At 50.7% G+C, this 14,359-nt stretch overlaps 1 protein-coding gene across 1 annotated transcript in view; it reads right to left on the bottom strand.

Annotated features, from left to right (window-relative positions):
• The window catches only part of INPP5D (inositol polyphosphate-5-phosphatase D), a 114,040-nt gene that overhangs the window by 61,361 nt on the left and 38,320 nt on the right, over nucleotides 1-14,359 (bottom strand). The window contains exons 3-4 of the mRNA XM_064485272.1: nucleotides 4,951-5,101; nucleotides 2,445-2,616 (exon numbers count right to left, since the gene is read on the bottom strand). Coding sequence (XP_064341342.1) covers nucleotides 2,445-2,616; nucleotides 4,951-5,101 — 323 coding nt within the window. The remainder of the gene's footprint in view (nucleotides 1-2,444; nucleotides 2,617-4,950; nucleotides 5,102-14,359) is intronic.

The following is a 14,359-nucleotide window of genomic DNA, read 5'->3' as shown; positions in this document are numbered from 1 at the left end:
ATAATGAAAGACTTGCTCTTAAGACTGGAAGGAGGTGGATTTGCCGTTTTGATGTATTTAGATTGTGAAGTCAGCAGCTATGCACATACCAGTTGTCACAATATTTAACTTTAATCTATACTTATTCTGAGCCTTGACATCATAAAAATCCAGTTTCTGCCTCAGTCTGTTTTACTAAAAAGGACAAAAAAGAAATCTCTCTTGTAGTATTGAAGTATGTTTACTTACTGTCTGTTTTTGTTTTGGGGGGAGGTAATTAGGTTTATTTATTTGTTTATTTTAATGGCGGTACTGGGGATGGAACCCAGGGCCTGTGTGTGCTAAGCATGTGCTCTACCACTGAGCTATCCCGTCCCCATTCTGAGGTATGCATTTTAACCATTCAAATGTCTACTGACTTGTAACTTTGAGAGCCAGAGTGCTTGCTTTAGGAAGCTATATTTGTTAGAATGTTTGTTGTAGACATGTTTGTGTTGACATAAAGATGTGAACTCTGTTTATCAGAGAAGGCTGATTTTACTCAGCAGTCTCGTAGTAACTCTGACCTAACTGATCTCATTTACTTGCACAAAACACTGTGCAGGTTGTCTTATAGCTATTTTATAAGCAACACAGATTGACTTCCAAACACAAGGCAGCATCTCAGTTTTTCATGACCCAGAATAGAAGGCAGGGTGAGCATCGTGTCGCCAGGGTCCTCCCCACTGTACTCGCACTTACACACCCCCTGCTCCAAGCAGGAGTTTTCGGCCGAGTTCCACTGCTGTGTGTTAACACAGGAGCCAAACCAGAGAGGGCGCACCTCCTGTGCTCACCAGCCCTCAGCTGCCCCGCCCCTCCCCGGAGGCCGCGTGGAGGCCTGGCTGAACACTTCGTCCTGCCCCACGGCTGGGCCCTGAGCGCCTAGAGAACACCCGTCCCTGCAGAGGCGAAACGGACGCGGAGATGGAGCCAACAGAACATGTGGGGGAGTTGGCAGGGATGGGCAGTGGCGGTACCGCCGGGCAGCCTTGTCTGCTTTCTCAAGGAGCACACGGCATTTACTAGATGATAATAATTATGACGAGCTTGGAGAGAAACAGAATCGCAAGGAAATGAGGCAATGGGCTTGGCAAGGCCTATTTTAATAAACATTTGTTATTCAGACACGTTATCAGGATAATCATGATAATAGATCAACTATTCAAAGCTCTGGATATTGAGCTACTGGATAAGTAGCACAAGGAATTTAGGGAGCTTGCAGAGAATATAACCTGGTGGGCCTGGAGAAGAATTAGAGGATGTGTCAAGGTGGAAATATAAAGACACCAGGTATCTTAGCAACCAGTGGCTTGTGTGTACCTTCAGGCATTTCCTTTGTACTTTGCCAAATCAGTTGGTAGGTGAGCAGCCCTGGCTGCCTCAAAATCATGTTTCAAGTTGATGTTACATTAGCCCTGACCTTAGGATGTCCTTCGGGGGTCCTTTTCTCACAAAGAAACAAAAAATGTTTCAAAATTATTAATGCATGGAAGTCACTGTGCACAAACTCATTCATTCAACACATATTTAGGGAGCGCCAACTCTGTGCTAAGCAGCGCACTGGGCACCGGGGACACGGTTCCCCCATGGACCCCATCTCCCTGTGGAAGCCATCCCCTGGCCTGTCTTGAAGTCAGGGCCTTTGATTTGCAAAATAACCAACACCCCTCCAAGGCCCTACCCCAACCTCCCATCATCCAGCCAGGGAAGTGCTGGGCCTGCTAAGGGAGGTGGAGAAGCTGTAGGACCTCATCAACGTGGACCAACAGGAGTCAGCCCGGTACCACCTACGGGACCAGATCCTGAGAACCTTGGATCAGAGCGAGTGAAACAGAGTTAGAACGATTGCATCTCACAGCGTCCACCACAAAGAGGGGAGCGTCGTGTTTTATAGACCCCCTAGTCCATACTGCACAGGAAAGTATTGCTCTGACCCATTTCCTGGTGATGAGGAAGGTGGCCTCCTTTGAATGGGGCCCAGAGCAGAGAAGGACTGCATGGCAGGTCCAGCCTGCAGTCCAGGCAACCTCCTCCACTTGGAACACCATCTGACCCATGGGGGTAGAGGTATTCGTGATGGGAAAAGATGCCAGGTGAGTTCACAGCAAGCCCCAGTAAGGGGATCACAGCACAGGCCCCCAAAGTCTGGAGTGGGGCCATGCCGTGTGCAGCAGAGAATAACAGAACCAGCTCCTGCCACGCCAAGGGGCCTGGTGGAGACAGAGCATCTGAGCGGGGCCAACGAGCGTCCACACAGCCAGAGCTGTGCCGTGTGGCCCAGCTGCCTCAGACCAACTGTCGGGAGGTCAGTGGGCTCCACAGCAAACCTGTCCTGGGGTGGAAGGGGGATCCAGGAGTCAGCACAGAGTGAGCTACCTGGGATCTGTGGCCCCCCGAGGCCAACCTGCCCGGAGGGGACTCACCCGCTGGTGTCCATGGTCTGCAGTCGCTGAAGCAACGTCTCTGAGAGGCTCGGCCGGCTGACCTCATTCGTTCGAGGATTCTCGTTCGAAGGAGGGACCTCCTTAGTCTCACACGGCCCGGCAGTTAAAGGGATGTTTCTGGGTGGCAGCTCAGGTGGAGACAGGACACTTTCTACCCAAGAGAAGAGCAGGAATGCCATCTGGGCTGAGCGCATCCTCTCTCCCTCCTTTGGGACCACACACCTCCGGAGAGGGCTGTGTGCCCACCCGCTGCACCCTCCCAACACGTGGGGCCCAGGTCACTACGCCCAGCTCCAGACTCATCTGTGCCTGCACTGTCCCTTCCTGTCCCTACTCCTTTGCCAGAGGACTCCGGGACTAGATGGGGAGCCTGCTGAGGGCAGGGACCTGGTCTTGGGGATCTCTGGCCCAGGACCTAGCCCAGATTTTGTTCCCACGGAGGCTCTGAAGATGCCTGCTGGAGTCAGATGGCCGTGTTGGGCAGGGCTGCTGGCCTTGGATGAGTGGAGCCAGCAGCCCCAGCAGCTCAGCAGGACAGCCAGCTTGGGGCTGAGATGGGGGCCCTCGGCCAGCAGAGGCTGGGTTCCCGTGACAGGAGGAGCCAGGCAGGGAGCAGGCAGGCCCGGCCACAGTGCTCCTTTCTCTCCCACCCTATCCCCCTTTTCTCTGCACTTTCTCTCCAGCCTCTGTCTTTCCTTCTCTCTTCCCCTGGACCCTCAGAGACAATAAAGGAAAGTGAGGAGCTCCCTCCACCCAGTGAACTGAAATATGAAACAAATGACTTGAACTTGACCTGGGAGATGGGACTCCCACCTATTCACCTTGAAAACTTCCATCTCACAGATGCCACAGGTGAGTGAGGGTCCTGAGCCCCTGGGCTCCACGACCTCCTGTCCAAGCGTCTTCCCACACAGAATGGCCGTCCCAGGGCCCTGGCCACAGAGCTGTCCTGGGACATTCTCTTTCTCCCTCTTTCTTTTTTAAAAAATTGAAGTTGAGTTGATTTACAAGGACACATTTTCTTTAAAGGATGAGCCCTCCTCTTCCTCACCTGGCCTGGGGTTCTTTCAATGGTTCTGAGTCCATTTTGAGCCCCAGGGGGACAGGCAGCACCTTGAGGAGACCTGAGCCAAATCAGTCACCGGGCTGGCCCGGGGGGTGGGAGCAAACGTCATGTTGCTTCGGTTCAAGCTGACAGCTGGGCTTTGTCTGGGGGTGGGAGCAGTCACAAGACAGGGTTTCTCTTTCCAGCCCTTACAGAAAGGGTTGGGATCTTTTTCTAGGCACCCACTCCCAAGGGGCAGAAAAGCTGGCCTGGGGGCGAGAAGGAAGAGAGGACACTTCTGCAGGATGGCTTCTCAGGCCAGCTGGGGGACATGCGGGCACAGCACTGGTGAGTGACCCTGGACTCCAGGGACACGTCAGCTCTGGCTGTCTCACAGCTGAGGCCACCTCTCACTGGGCCGATGGATGCGAGAAGGGACCCGGCCTCACCTGTGCGGAGCTGCACTCTGTCTGAAACACTGCCTGGCCCTCACCGCCTCCAAGAGCTGGTGAAGCTGCTCTTCAGAGTTTACCACCTGACAGGCAGCCAATGAGTTGAGAAATCACTCAGAGTGGGTCTCTGGGGAGGTGGGAGGAAGATGGGCAGGTGGCCCATGGAAGGGGATCAAAAGACACCCAGCACATGATTGGCAGACGCCAGAGATGGGCCGGAGACAGGCCAGGGATGATCACGGCTCTGACCTAATCTGTCCTTCGGGGGACACCCTGGGGGACACCCTGGGGGACCTTGTGTTTCCAGGCCCTGGGACTTAGGAGGAGCCCTGACCAGTTTAGAGGCTCAATTATGTGTCTCAGGGTTTTCTGCTAGGACACGAGCTCCCAGGGGGAAAAGGTGAGCTCCGCAGGCCTCTCACTCTGTTGGTCTGTCCCTCCACCGTGTACACAGCGGGCCTGCCTCTCATCTGCCATCTAGGGGGCCCTTTTTTTCCTTTTATGATGACATCAAGAAGCACCTTTCTCATCCTTCTGGTTTAGTGCAAGGATCTCCTCCCTCATTCTCTTCACAGGAAAACTCAGCTAATTATTTTGACAGTGATGGTAGCTTCACTTATCAGGTGCTTACTATGTACAGGGCTCTGGGATCTACACTGATTAACTCATGTCATGACACCTTGAGAGGTAGATATTATTTTTGGTGTCTCTTAAAGAGAGGTCTGTGGTTCAGAGAGGTTGAGTAATTCACCTAAGGTCACACAGCTAAGAAGCTGGGGACCAGGAAGTTTGATTCAGTTCTGCCTGACCCCACAGTCTGTGTTCCTAATTTGTCTTTAACACCGGGTCACAGTGTCTGATAACTGGACTCAGCTGATCTACAAGCACTTGAAGTGAGAGGAACACCCCAGAACTTCACCTTGGTACTTAGATGGCAGGGTCCTGAAGGCACTGCCAGCCTCTTGCCTTCCCTTCCATCCTTTCCTACCTGTCTCCTCCTCTGGCTCGTCACCTGCGTCCTCCTCCTCCAGCGGCACTGGATACTGCAGATGGGTCACCAGACCCATGTTTTCCTTCTTGTAAAACTCGATGAGCTGGTCCAGCTTGGTGAAGAACCTCACAGGGACACCTTCGGATGCCTGAGGACAAACCCCAAACAGAAGCACATCTCAATGGGCTGGAACCTCACCCAACCACAAAAGGCCACCTGCGGCAGAGACGAATGAGGCTGAGGGAGTGACCACGATCCAGAAAAAGCCCTGGGCTCCTACGCAGGGTCTGCCAGCCACTCCCACACCCTCCCATCCTGTAACCGGCAGCCTCTAAGAGACAGTATGCAAAAGGCACAGTTTTAAAGACTTTTTTCTTTCAGTTTTTTTTAAACTTTTATTTTTAAAAGCATTATCTTATACAAGTAGTGCATTTTCATTATGGAAAAAAATTTTAAATATAGAATTAAAAAAAAAGAAATCACCTGTAGTCTTATAATCTACAGAGACCTATTTTCAATAGTTAAGAATGTTTTTCTAGACTTCTTATGTGTATGTTTGGTGGGGGGAGTTATCCTCTCCCTTCCCAAGATCATTTACTTTTAAATATAGGAAAAATCTATTCTACCAGTTGTTTTGCTTTTATATTTTTCATTTAATGTAGAATTCTGTTTTATGAAAACTCAGAAAATGGTCAAGGCAGCACAAAAACCTTTCCTGATTTGTATCTCTGCAGCTGATGGTAGGGGAGTGGAAGGGTAATTCCACTGGGCTGTTCAAATGCCCTGGGGCCAGGTCTCCTTCCTCTGCCCTGTGGCTCCAACAGGAAACTCAAGGTAATCTCAGGGCAGGCAGCCCCGCCCCCGCTGAGGCCCCACCCACACCGAGGCCCCACCCACACCAAGGCCCCGCCCTGTTATTCCCTCTGTGGGGGTGGGGGTGGAGGTGGAGGTGGTATCATGTAGCAGGGCAGGACAGGAGAACTGCAAGCAGGACACTTATGTTCTCATCAGGGCTGCAAGCTCCAGCTCCTAACCCAACATGTTCCAACATCTGTCCAGTCCTCTGGCCCACCTCTACTCCGTGTTCCCTGTCTCAAGGAATGGCTCCACTGTCTCCCTGCTGGCCCAGCTAGGAACCCAGAAGCATCTGAGACTTCTCCTTCTGCCTGGCACAGAGGGCAAAGGTAGACAACGCGGGGCAGAGTGTTCCTGACCCAGCCAAGAAGATGCTGAGCGAGGCTGTAGCCCTGGATAAAGGAGAACCATGCAGCCGGGCTCCAAGGAAGACCAGTGAGTGGCAGGGGGGCAGGTGGACAGGAGTAAGTTGTCAGGCTGCTGGAGGGTACAGGGACGAGCACCGAAGAGGCGTAACCACCTCTGGCTAGGGCTTCCCAGGCCTTGAAGAAGCACAGCGCCCCTGGTCCTATCACTAAGTACCTGTGATTCACCCCATCATCATAATAGCCATCATGTCAATGGACAGTCATGTATTTAAAATTGAGTTGAAAAGGGGCTATTTTTGGAGTTGGAGGTGAAGGATCCAACTGCTCCTTGGGGGGCTGTCAGCTGCCTTCTCAGCTGAGGGAATGGGACCCTGAGAGTCCCACATGGGGAAAGAGAGTAAGGAAATAGGGGGAGGTTGGAAAGCCCACCCAGGTTGGTGGGTCCTGGGCTGGGCGGGGCTGGACCGTCTTGACTCGCCCACCTTCAAGTCAGGTTCCTATTGCTCTAGCGTGCTTGGCACTGATGCGGGAGGTCATCAGGGCCACATGTAAGCAGGATTAGGAGGGCAGACAAGGCAGGATGACCCAGATCAGGACAGATTCAGACATCTGGGAATGGACCAGGACTCAGCCTTGTCCCTGAGTGGGGCTCCCGGTGGTAACCCCAAGTCGTGGTGAGGACATGGTTGCCTTCAGCGAGACTCACCTCTGCCACTCACCTTCACTCAGCTCCACACTTGTCTCTCTGTCTCCCCTTGTCTCTGTGTCGCTGCCTCTCTCTCCACGTGTATTTGTGTGTATACACTGCACATGTGCATACCTTTGTACGTAAGGGCATGTGTGTGTTCGATGGTGTGGTTGAAGCTATTTAGTAAATTGGTAGAGAGTTTAACAAAAGGGTTTTCTGATCCTTTTCAATAAATCCCCTTGCTTTCACAAAGCCCCACATTAAGCAATCTTTTTCAAGCATTACTGAACCGAAGATATCTGAGTAGCGGCAGCCAGGCCTTCGAAAAAGTAACTTAAATAGGTTCAAAACCCAAAGTGAGCAGAATAACAAAAATAATTTGACATGACACAGGGTCGATGAGCTCGATTAAAGCAGTCATGACAAGTGTCATCCTGTCTGAGAACTCACAGCTAATGGATGACAAGCCATTAGGAGCATGGGAAAAGGATGGGAAGCTATCAAAGGAAATCAAAGGGAAACGACTCGTGAGAGTCTGGAAAAGGGCTCTCAGCTGGAGGACGTCTGGGGAACGGATGTCTGAGGGAGCATGTGCGCTCAGGGGATTCAGGTGCACGGCTGCTGAGACATTTTATGTACCACTAAAAGCTAAAGCATAAACCCCAATACACCATCAACTGGTGGGTACGTTCAATTTAAGAGATGTTAATATGAAAAAATAAGCACCTTAGAATGGATGGAATACATTGGGTACTAAGTGTGCAGAGGAACAGAACACTCTAAAATTAATCTAATCCCAATGGATCCCGTGAAGGGGGAGGTGGGCGGGAGGTGGGTGGGAGGACCCGGAGCAGTGCCAGGTCTGAGCGATGTTGGCGCGTCAGACTGCTTGTGCTTGGACTGGTCACAGAGGCCAGGGAGCCAGGGCCTGGTGAACCACGGCTGCTGGGCGCCCCGGTGGCCCAGGTTCCCAGGAGGGTAGAGAATGAGGGTTGAATCCAAACCTCCAGGACCATAGAGCAAACCAACGAGTGGCCACTCAATGGCACTGATGGTGGAGGAATGCCTTCCTGCACACGCCACAGCTCCTGAGACGGGAGCAGCCGACAAGCAGGGGCAGGTCTGCACGTGTGTCTCAGCGGACAGACACACAGACACACTCGCACAGAGAAAATGATGAAGGCAAGGAGCCAACTCGGCTACAGTTAGCGGCTCCTTCGGGGAACTGTTTCCAGGAGGACATCCTCAGAAGTTGTGGCTGTCGGCGCTAAGATTGGAAGAGGTCCACAGACACTCCTTTGAGAACTTATGCTTAAAGCATGTTCTAGAACAGGGGCAGGAAGAAGAAAACGTCAAAGTGCCCAGAGCTGCAGAAGTTCCCAAGCTGGCCCAGACTCAGACTCACGGCAGGCGAGGAGTGCAGTCCGGACAGGTGGGGCGGAGGCTCAGGGTGCCCGGGAAGGAGCAGCCCAGCCACCGCCTTCTCACTCCTGAGCTGAGCCCGGAAAGGCCCTCTGTTGATGGACGGCCAAGAGTGCAGCACCACGTGGCCAACGAGGGGGTGGGTCTGTGTGAAGGGTGGCCGTACCTGGGTGTGACCTGACAAACCCACCAAGTCAAAGCCAAGAGAGGAGGCAGGGCTTTCAAGTGGACAGTGCCTTGACCATGGGCCAGCAGGGGCAGTGGAGTCCCGTGGGGAGGGGCATCCGGTCGAGTCCATATCTGCCTGCCCTTATACCCCACAGTCAGGGGTCAGGTCTTAATGTCACATCCCCAGATGGTGCTGCAGGGTCTGGCCATGGGGGTGCTTGGATGGACTTGCAGCATTGGGGTCAGGATGACAGTCATGTGTTTGGAGTCTGGAGAGAGATGTCAGAGAGGATCCTATGTGGACCTGGGACTAGGGTGCAGAGAAATGGTGGGGGGAGGGTAGGTAGCAGGGGGAGTGTCCCCCACCTGACCCTCCAGAGGTAGTGCCTTTTCAGCAATTTAAAATGTAAAATGTCTGACTAGAAGGTTATCATGTGTATCAAGTCCAGGCCAATGGCAGATGCCATGATAAACTGGGGATTTGGGGAGAAATCAGTGGACGGGGTGTAGGGATACCAATAAAAGGGGATTCAGCATTCCACGGCCAGCAACGTGGGGGAGCAGGTTCCACCCTGGACTGACCACCGGGGAGGGCAGATGTGGGACTCAGAGAGGGCTGAGCTGAGAGGGGAGGGCTGTAGCCTTCAGCGGAGCCAACCCCCAGGCCCCACAGGGAGGGAACTAGGGCTGGAAGTGCCTCCCATCCTCCAAACCAGGGGATTCGGTGGATCTGGGCCAGAACAGAAGGCACACAGCACAGCAGCAGCCCCGCAAGCCTGCGGGGACAAGACGCCCAGGGAAGCAGTAGGAAGGCAAGATCCCCATGTCCTGCAGGCTAGGGCGGTCCTCACACCAGGCTGGGGACTGCCGCGCTTCTGGGGAAGGGGGCTGCCCTGCATCCCTAACGGCTGCCAGACTTCGTTCCTCATTCCGCAGCCACTGCCTTCCTGAAGACATCCGTCAAGTCATTTTGAAACAGAGAAGGAAACCCCGAAACCCCGTGTTAGCTGCGCCTTGCAGACGGAGCTCCGCACCTTACAGACGCTGCCCAAGGTAGTGCCCAGGGGGCACAGATTGGACTTCTGCACTGTGGCCACTCTCCCACCACCGGAAACCAATTCCTTCTCCCTTTAGCAGATACCTAGAGCACGTAGCAGACAGCTTGATGTGAAGAAGCAAGAGCGGCCTTTCCTGAGTCAAGTTGGCTGTTAATTCGCCAAACATGGGGCGAAGAGCAGACATCCCCCAGGGTTTGTGGGATCCACTGAATGGACATGAACGCATATTCCCCACCAAAAGTGATGCCGAAGAAATGGTGGTTAGTTCAGATCATGAAACAAAATACCTGTCTCCTCTCCTGCCTCCTATTTCCAGGTCTCTGGAAATTCCCAGGTGATTTCCAGCAAGATCCTTCAGGAAATCCCTGCAGACAAGCTCCTCACAAGGCTCAGTCTTGCCAGTCTCCCGCCCAAGCTTGCAAGTCCTTGAAGGAAAGGGACCCTGCTTGGCTCGCCTCACAGTCCCCTCAATCGCCTGCAGGGGTAATGACAGTCCCCAGACCTGTTTTGAGAGATGTGCATGCACCTTGCATAACACATACCTTACAGTTGACAAGTTGTAGCAGGAAACACAGAGATGTGGGTGGCCGAGCTAGGCCTTGTAGGGAGAGGTACAGCACTCCTGGGAAGGCTCAGAGCCAGAGGAGAGCGCTGCCCCCCAGCCCCAGACCACCAGGTCTTTAAAACAAGGATGTGGGGAGGGTGTAGCTCAAGTGGTAGAGTGCATGCTTAGCATGCATGAGGTCCTGGGTTCAATCCACAGTACCTCCATCAGAAAACTAACTAAATAAATAAACCTAATTACCTCCTCCCTGTAAAAAAAAATTTTTTTTTTAAATTTTAAAAAGTAAAATAAAACAAAGGACAGCTGATGTTCAGACTGTTGGAGACTTAGGGCTGTGCCCTCTGAGAAACACTGTGTTACCAGAAACAGTTCTTGGGCTATGACTTCAGACACCTTCCAGAGGAAGGGGGACCAGGGCAGGAAGGCCAGGTCACCGGACAGGCTGAACTTTCCCAGAGGGTAATTTTAACTTCGGTGCTGTCTGCTGTCTCACAGTGGGGAACTGAAAGCGGGCTTGGCCCCCAGAAGGAAGCGGGCCCAGGGAGTATAATGGAAGGCCTGCCTCCTGGGACCCTCTCCTGGAGGCTTTGCCAGCCCTGCATTTAAAAATAAAAAGTATATACAAGCATTGTGGAAATTTTACAAGTAATGGGAAAGTGTTAAGAAGTGTGTGTGTGTGTTTTGGGGGGATCTGCTCATTATCCCACTACAGCCAAGCATTTCTTTCAAGTCAGCGGGAAAGTCACTAGCAAGGTCTTAAGCAGGGTGACAGCACCAATTGGCTGCTGTGAAGAGAATGGCAGGGAGAGGTGGGATGTGGGGGGCTGGTGTCATTATTGTTTCTAGTCCCTGGTGAGGAGACCCTGGGCCTGTGGAGGCTGGAAGGGTGTCGGAGGCCTCAGAGGTGGGGGCAAGGGCAGAGCTGGATTCAGCCCAGACCCCAGACCTCAGAGTTCCCCAGACCTGGGGCTCCCACACATCCACAGAGGCAGCCACACTGATGGAGCCGAGTGAGGGGTAATGTGGAATTTGGTGGTCTGGGCCCAGTCTCTGGGTTCTGGAACATCACCTCCGGCCCCCGTGGCTCTGAGACCCAGTGGCGTTTCCTCCACTCAGAGATCAGCTCAGCAGGGGCTGGACTCGCTGCCCTGCCCTGCTGGAATCCACCTCCTTCCAGCCCTGCCTCTGCCCTCCCCCATCTCTGCCAGCCCCTGAAATGCTTTCTTTGGTCTTTCTTCTGCTCTCAGGACGGTTCTAAATCTTTAATCACCCCCTCTCCCCTAAACTTCTTCCTAAGAATCACAGACTGCAACTTGGGTGAAGGAGGGAGCAGCAGAGACCTGATCATGGTCCTGCCGATTTTGAGTCTTGTTCTAAGAGTGATTTAAGTGGAAGCTGCCCCCACCCCCCAGTGGGGGTGGGGGGCAGGATGGAGCTGCAGATAGAAAACCTGCCGGATGACTTGTTAAGACCCCAGAAGGGGCGGGTGAGGATGGGAGGCTCACCAGGGAGCATGACTCAGGATGCCTGACTTTAGGAACTTGGTTGATTTCAGAACCATTTAGTGAGATGGGAAAGGGCGGTGGGCAGGCAGGTTTGGGAAGAGCTGCAGAAGCCAACAAGCCAACTTCAGATCCACAAATCCATCTTCATCCATAGGCCCTGGAATGTACCCCAGGCTGTGCCTCCTTAAAAGCCAGTCAGCTCTTTTCCTTCCCTTCCTGTCCCCTCCCCTCTTCTCTTTAAGACATATTTATGAGTTTGCTTCCTTTCTCTGCTCTTCCTTTGAAGCAGCCAGGGCCGGCAGGGCTGGGGCCGAGGAGGCGGTCAGCAGGCAGAGGATGTGACTGGGCTGAGGAGGTGGTTGGGGCTTTGGAAGCAGCCTGGCTGGGGCCCAGGGTCAGCAGAGCAGAAGATGGGCTACACACAGGGAAATGAGCAAGTGATGAAATACATGAAGAGCTGGGAGTCACACTTCTCCCTGCCAGAGAAAGGAGTGAGGCCAGAATGAACTCCGTCAGTAGTGTCGGACTGGAGGGGGGAAGCATCAGTGTGAACTCAGGGATTTTACTACATGCAGGTAAATCCTGCTGCAGGTGTGAGTGTGCCTGTATGTTCACACACATTTCCCAGCTCTGTCTTCTGAGAAGACCCAGAAGCAACAGCATCCCAGTTGCAACAAGCCCTTCTAAATACCACTCTTCATCAAAAAGAACCAGGCCCCTTGGAGAGACGGCTGAATCCAGGGCCGGGGCAGGAAAGGTGTCAGGTGCACCTGGAATATCCGTTGCCCCAGAAAGTAAGGAAATGCTCAAAAAATGATGAGGATTTGTCAAAATGATACAGGAGTCAGGAGACAACTGAAAGGACAATTGAAAGGACCATCTGGCACAATTTGAGCATCAAAATGAATAAGAAAAATAATTATAATTCATTGAATAAAATAGGAATTCATGAGTTCATGCTGATGTAAATAAATGAGAAGGGGAAGCTCTTTTTCACAGTAGAATGCCAATTAGTAACTGTCACAGGAATGATGGAAATTGTCACAGGAATGATGGAAATTGTCACCATTTGGCAACCTTCATCATAATAACTGATTCAGGCAAGAACCAACAGATACCAAAGACACTAGAACTAGTGGGGGAGAGTTTGAGGAGGAACAGGATCTCTAGACAGTCTCAAGGTATCTTCCCACAAAAGAGTTAATCATTTTAAAGGGGGAAAATCATAACTTTATAAGGAGGAAACCTGGCAGACACAACCTTAACCAAGTGGCAAAGTTGACTTCACCAGTAATGAGACAAAGCACCACCGTGCTCTCCTGGGATGGGTACACAGAGGACACAGCAGTGCCTCTGTGGTACCCCGGCCGAAATGCAGCACCTGGACCCAGTCACGTGGACACACCTGATAGCCCCACATCAAGGGACAGTCTAAAAAAGTACCAGCCTGTTCTCTTAAAAAATGCCAAGATCATGAAAGACAAGGAACTGTGCCTGCTTAAGGGCACTAAAGGGATGTGATATCTACATGTAACACGTGATCCTGGATTGAAGCTTGGTCCAGAGGGGAAGGGGGTGTGTGTGTGTGTGTGTGTATTTATATACACAAGTTTTATATCTATACAACATATATATACAACTGTGAAATATATATCATTAAATATGATATATGTAAAACATATATAAACAAATATTTATTTTTAATATAAATATTTAAATAATATGTATATATTACTATAAAAGGCATCGTTAAGACAATTGGAGAAATCTGAATGGGGTCTGAAGATTAAATAGCAGTATTTTATCTGTGCTAATTTCCTGATTTTGATGGTTGAACTGTGGTTATGTAGGGGAGAATATCATTTAGGAAAAATACATGAAATATTTAGGGATAATGGGGCATTGTCAGCAACTTGGTTTCCAATAATTAAAAAATAATAATACGAAAGAGAGTGAGAAACTTAGCTAAAATGTTGATTGAGGAAAGTGAATGAAAGGTATACAGGAATTCTTTGTATTATTTTTGAAACATTTCTATAAGTACGAAATTATTTTCAAAATAAAAAGTAAAAAATAAATGATTGGTTGGAAATGATCTATAGCTTAATCAGGATGGTAGTTATTTGTAAACACTTTTTTGAGCTATACACTGTAATAAAGTTTTTTTTTTAATTAGTTTGTGCAGCCTAACTCATTTAGTTAATATAGACACAAGGAGACACACACACACATCCAAAAGGGGAGCGGTTTAAAAGGAGTCTTGTCCAATCCCTATCAAAATACCCAGAAGATTTTTCACAGAACTAGAACAAGTAATCTTAACATTTATATGGAACCACAAAAGACCCTGAATTGCCAAAGTAATCCTGAGAAAGAACAAAGCTGTAGGTATAACCCTTCCAGACTTCAGACTATACTACCAAGTGATAGTAATCAAAACATTGTGGTACTGGCACAAAAACAGACACATAGACCAATGGAATAGAATAGAGAGCCCAGAAATAAACCCACACACCTTCGGTTAACCTATGATAAAGGAGGTAAGAACATACAAGGGAGAAAAGACAGTCTCTTCAACAAATGGTGCTGGGAAGACTGAACAGCCACATTTAAATCAGTGACATTAGAACATTCCCTCATACCATATATAAAAATAAACTCAAAATGGTTTAAAGACCTAAATGTAAGACATGAAACCATAAAACTCCTAGAATAAAACAGGTGGAACAGCCTTCAACGTAAGTCACAGCAGAATATTCTTGGGTCAGCCTAAGGCA

Source organism: Camelus dromedarius, chromosome 4 (assembly GCF_036321535.1).
Source record: "Camelus dromedarius isolate mCamDro1 chromosome 4, mCamDro1.pat, whole genome shotgun sequence".
Taxonomy (NCBI): domain Eukaryota; kingdom Metazoa; phylum Chordata; class Mammalia; order Artiodactyla; family Camelidae; genus Camelus; species Camelus dromedarius.
This window is presented reverse-complemented; position numbering and strand designations above follow the sequence as displayed.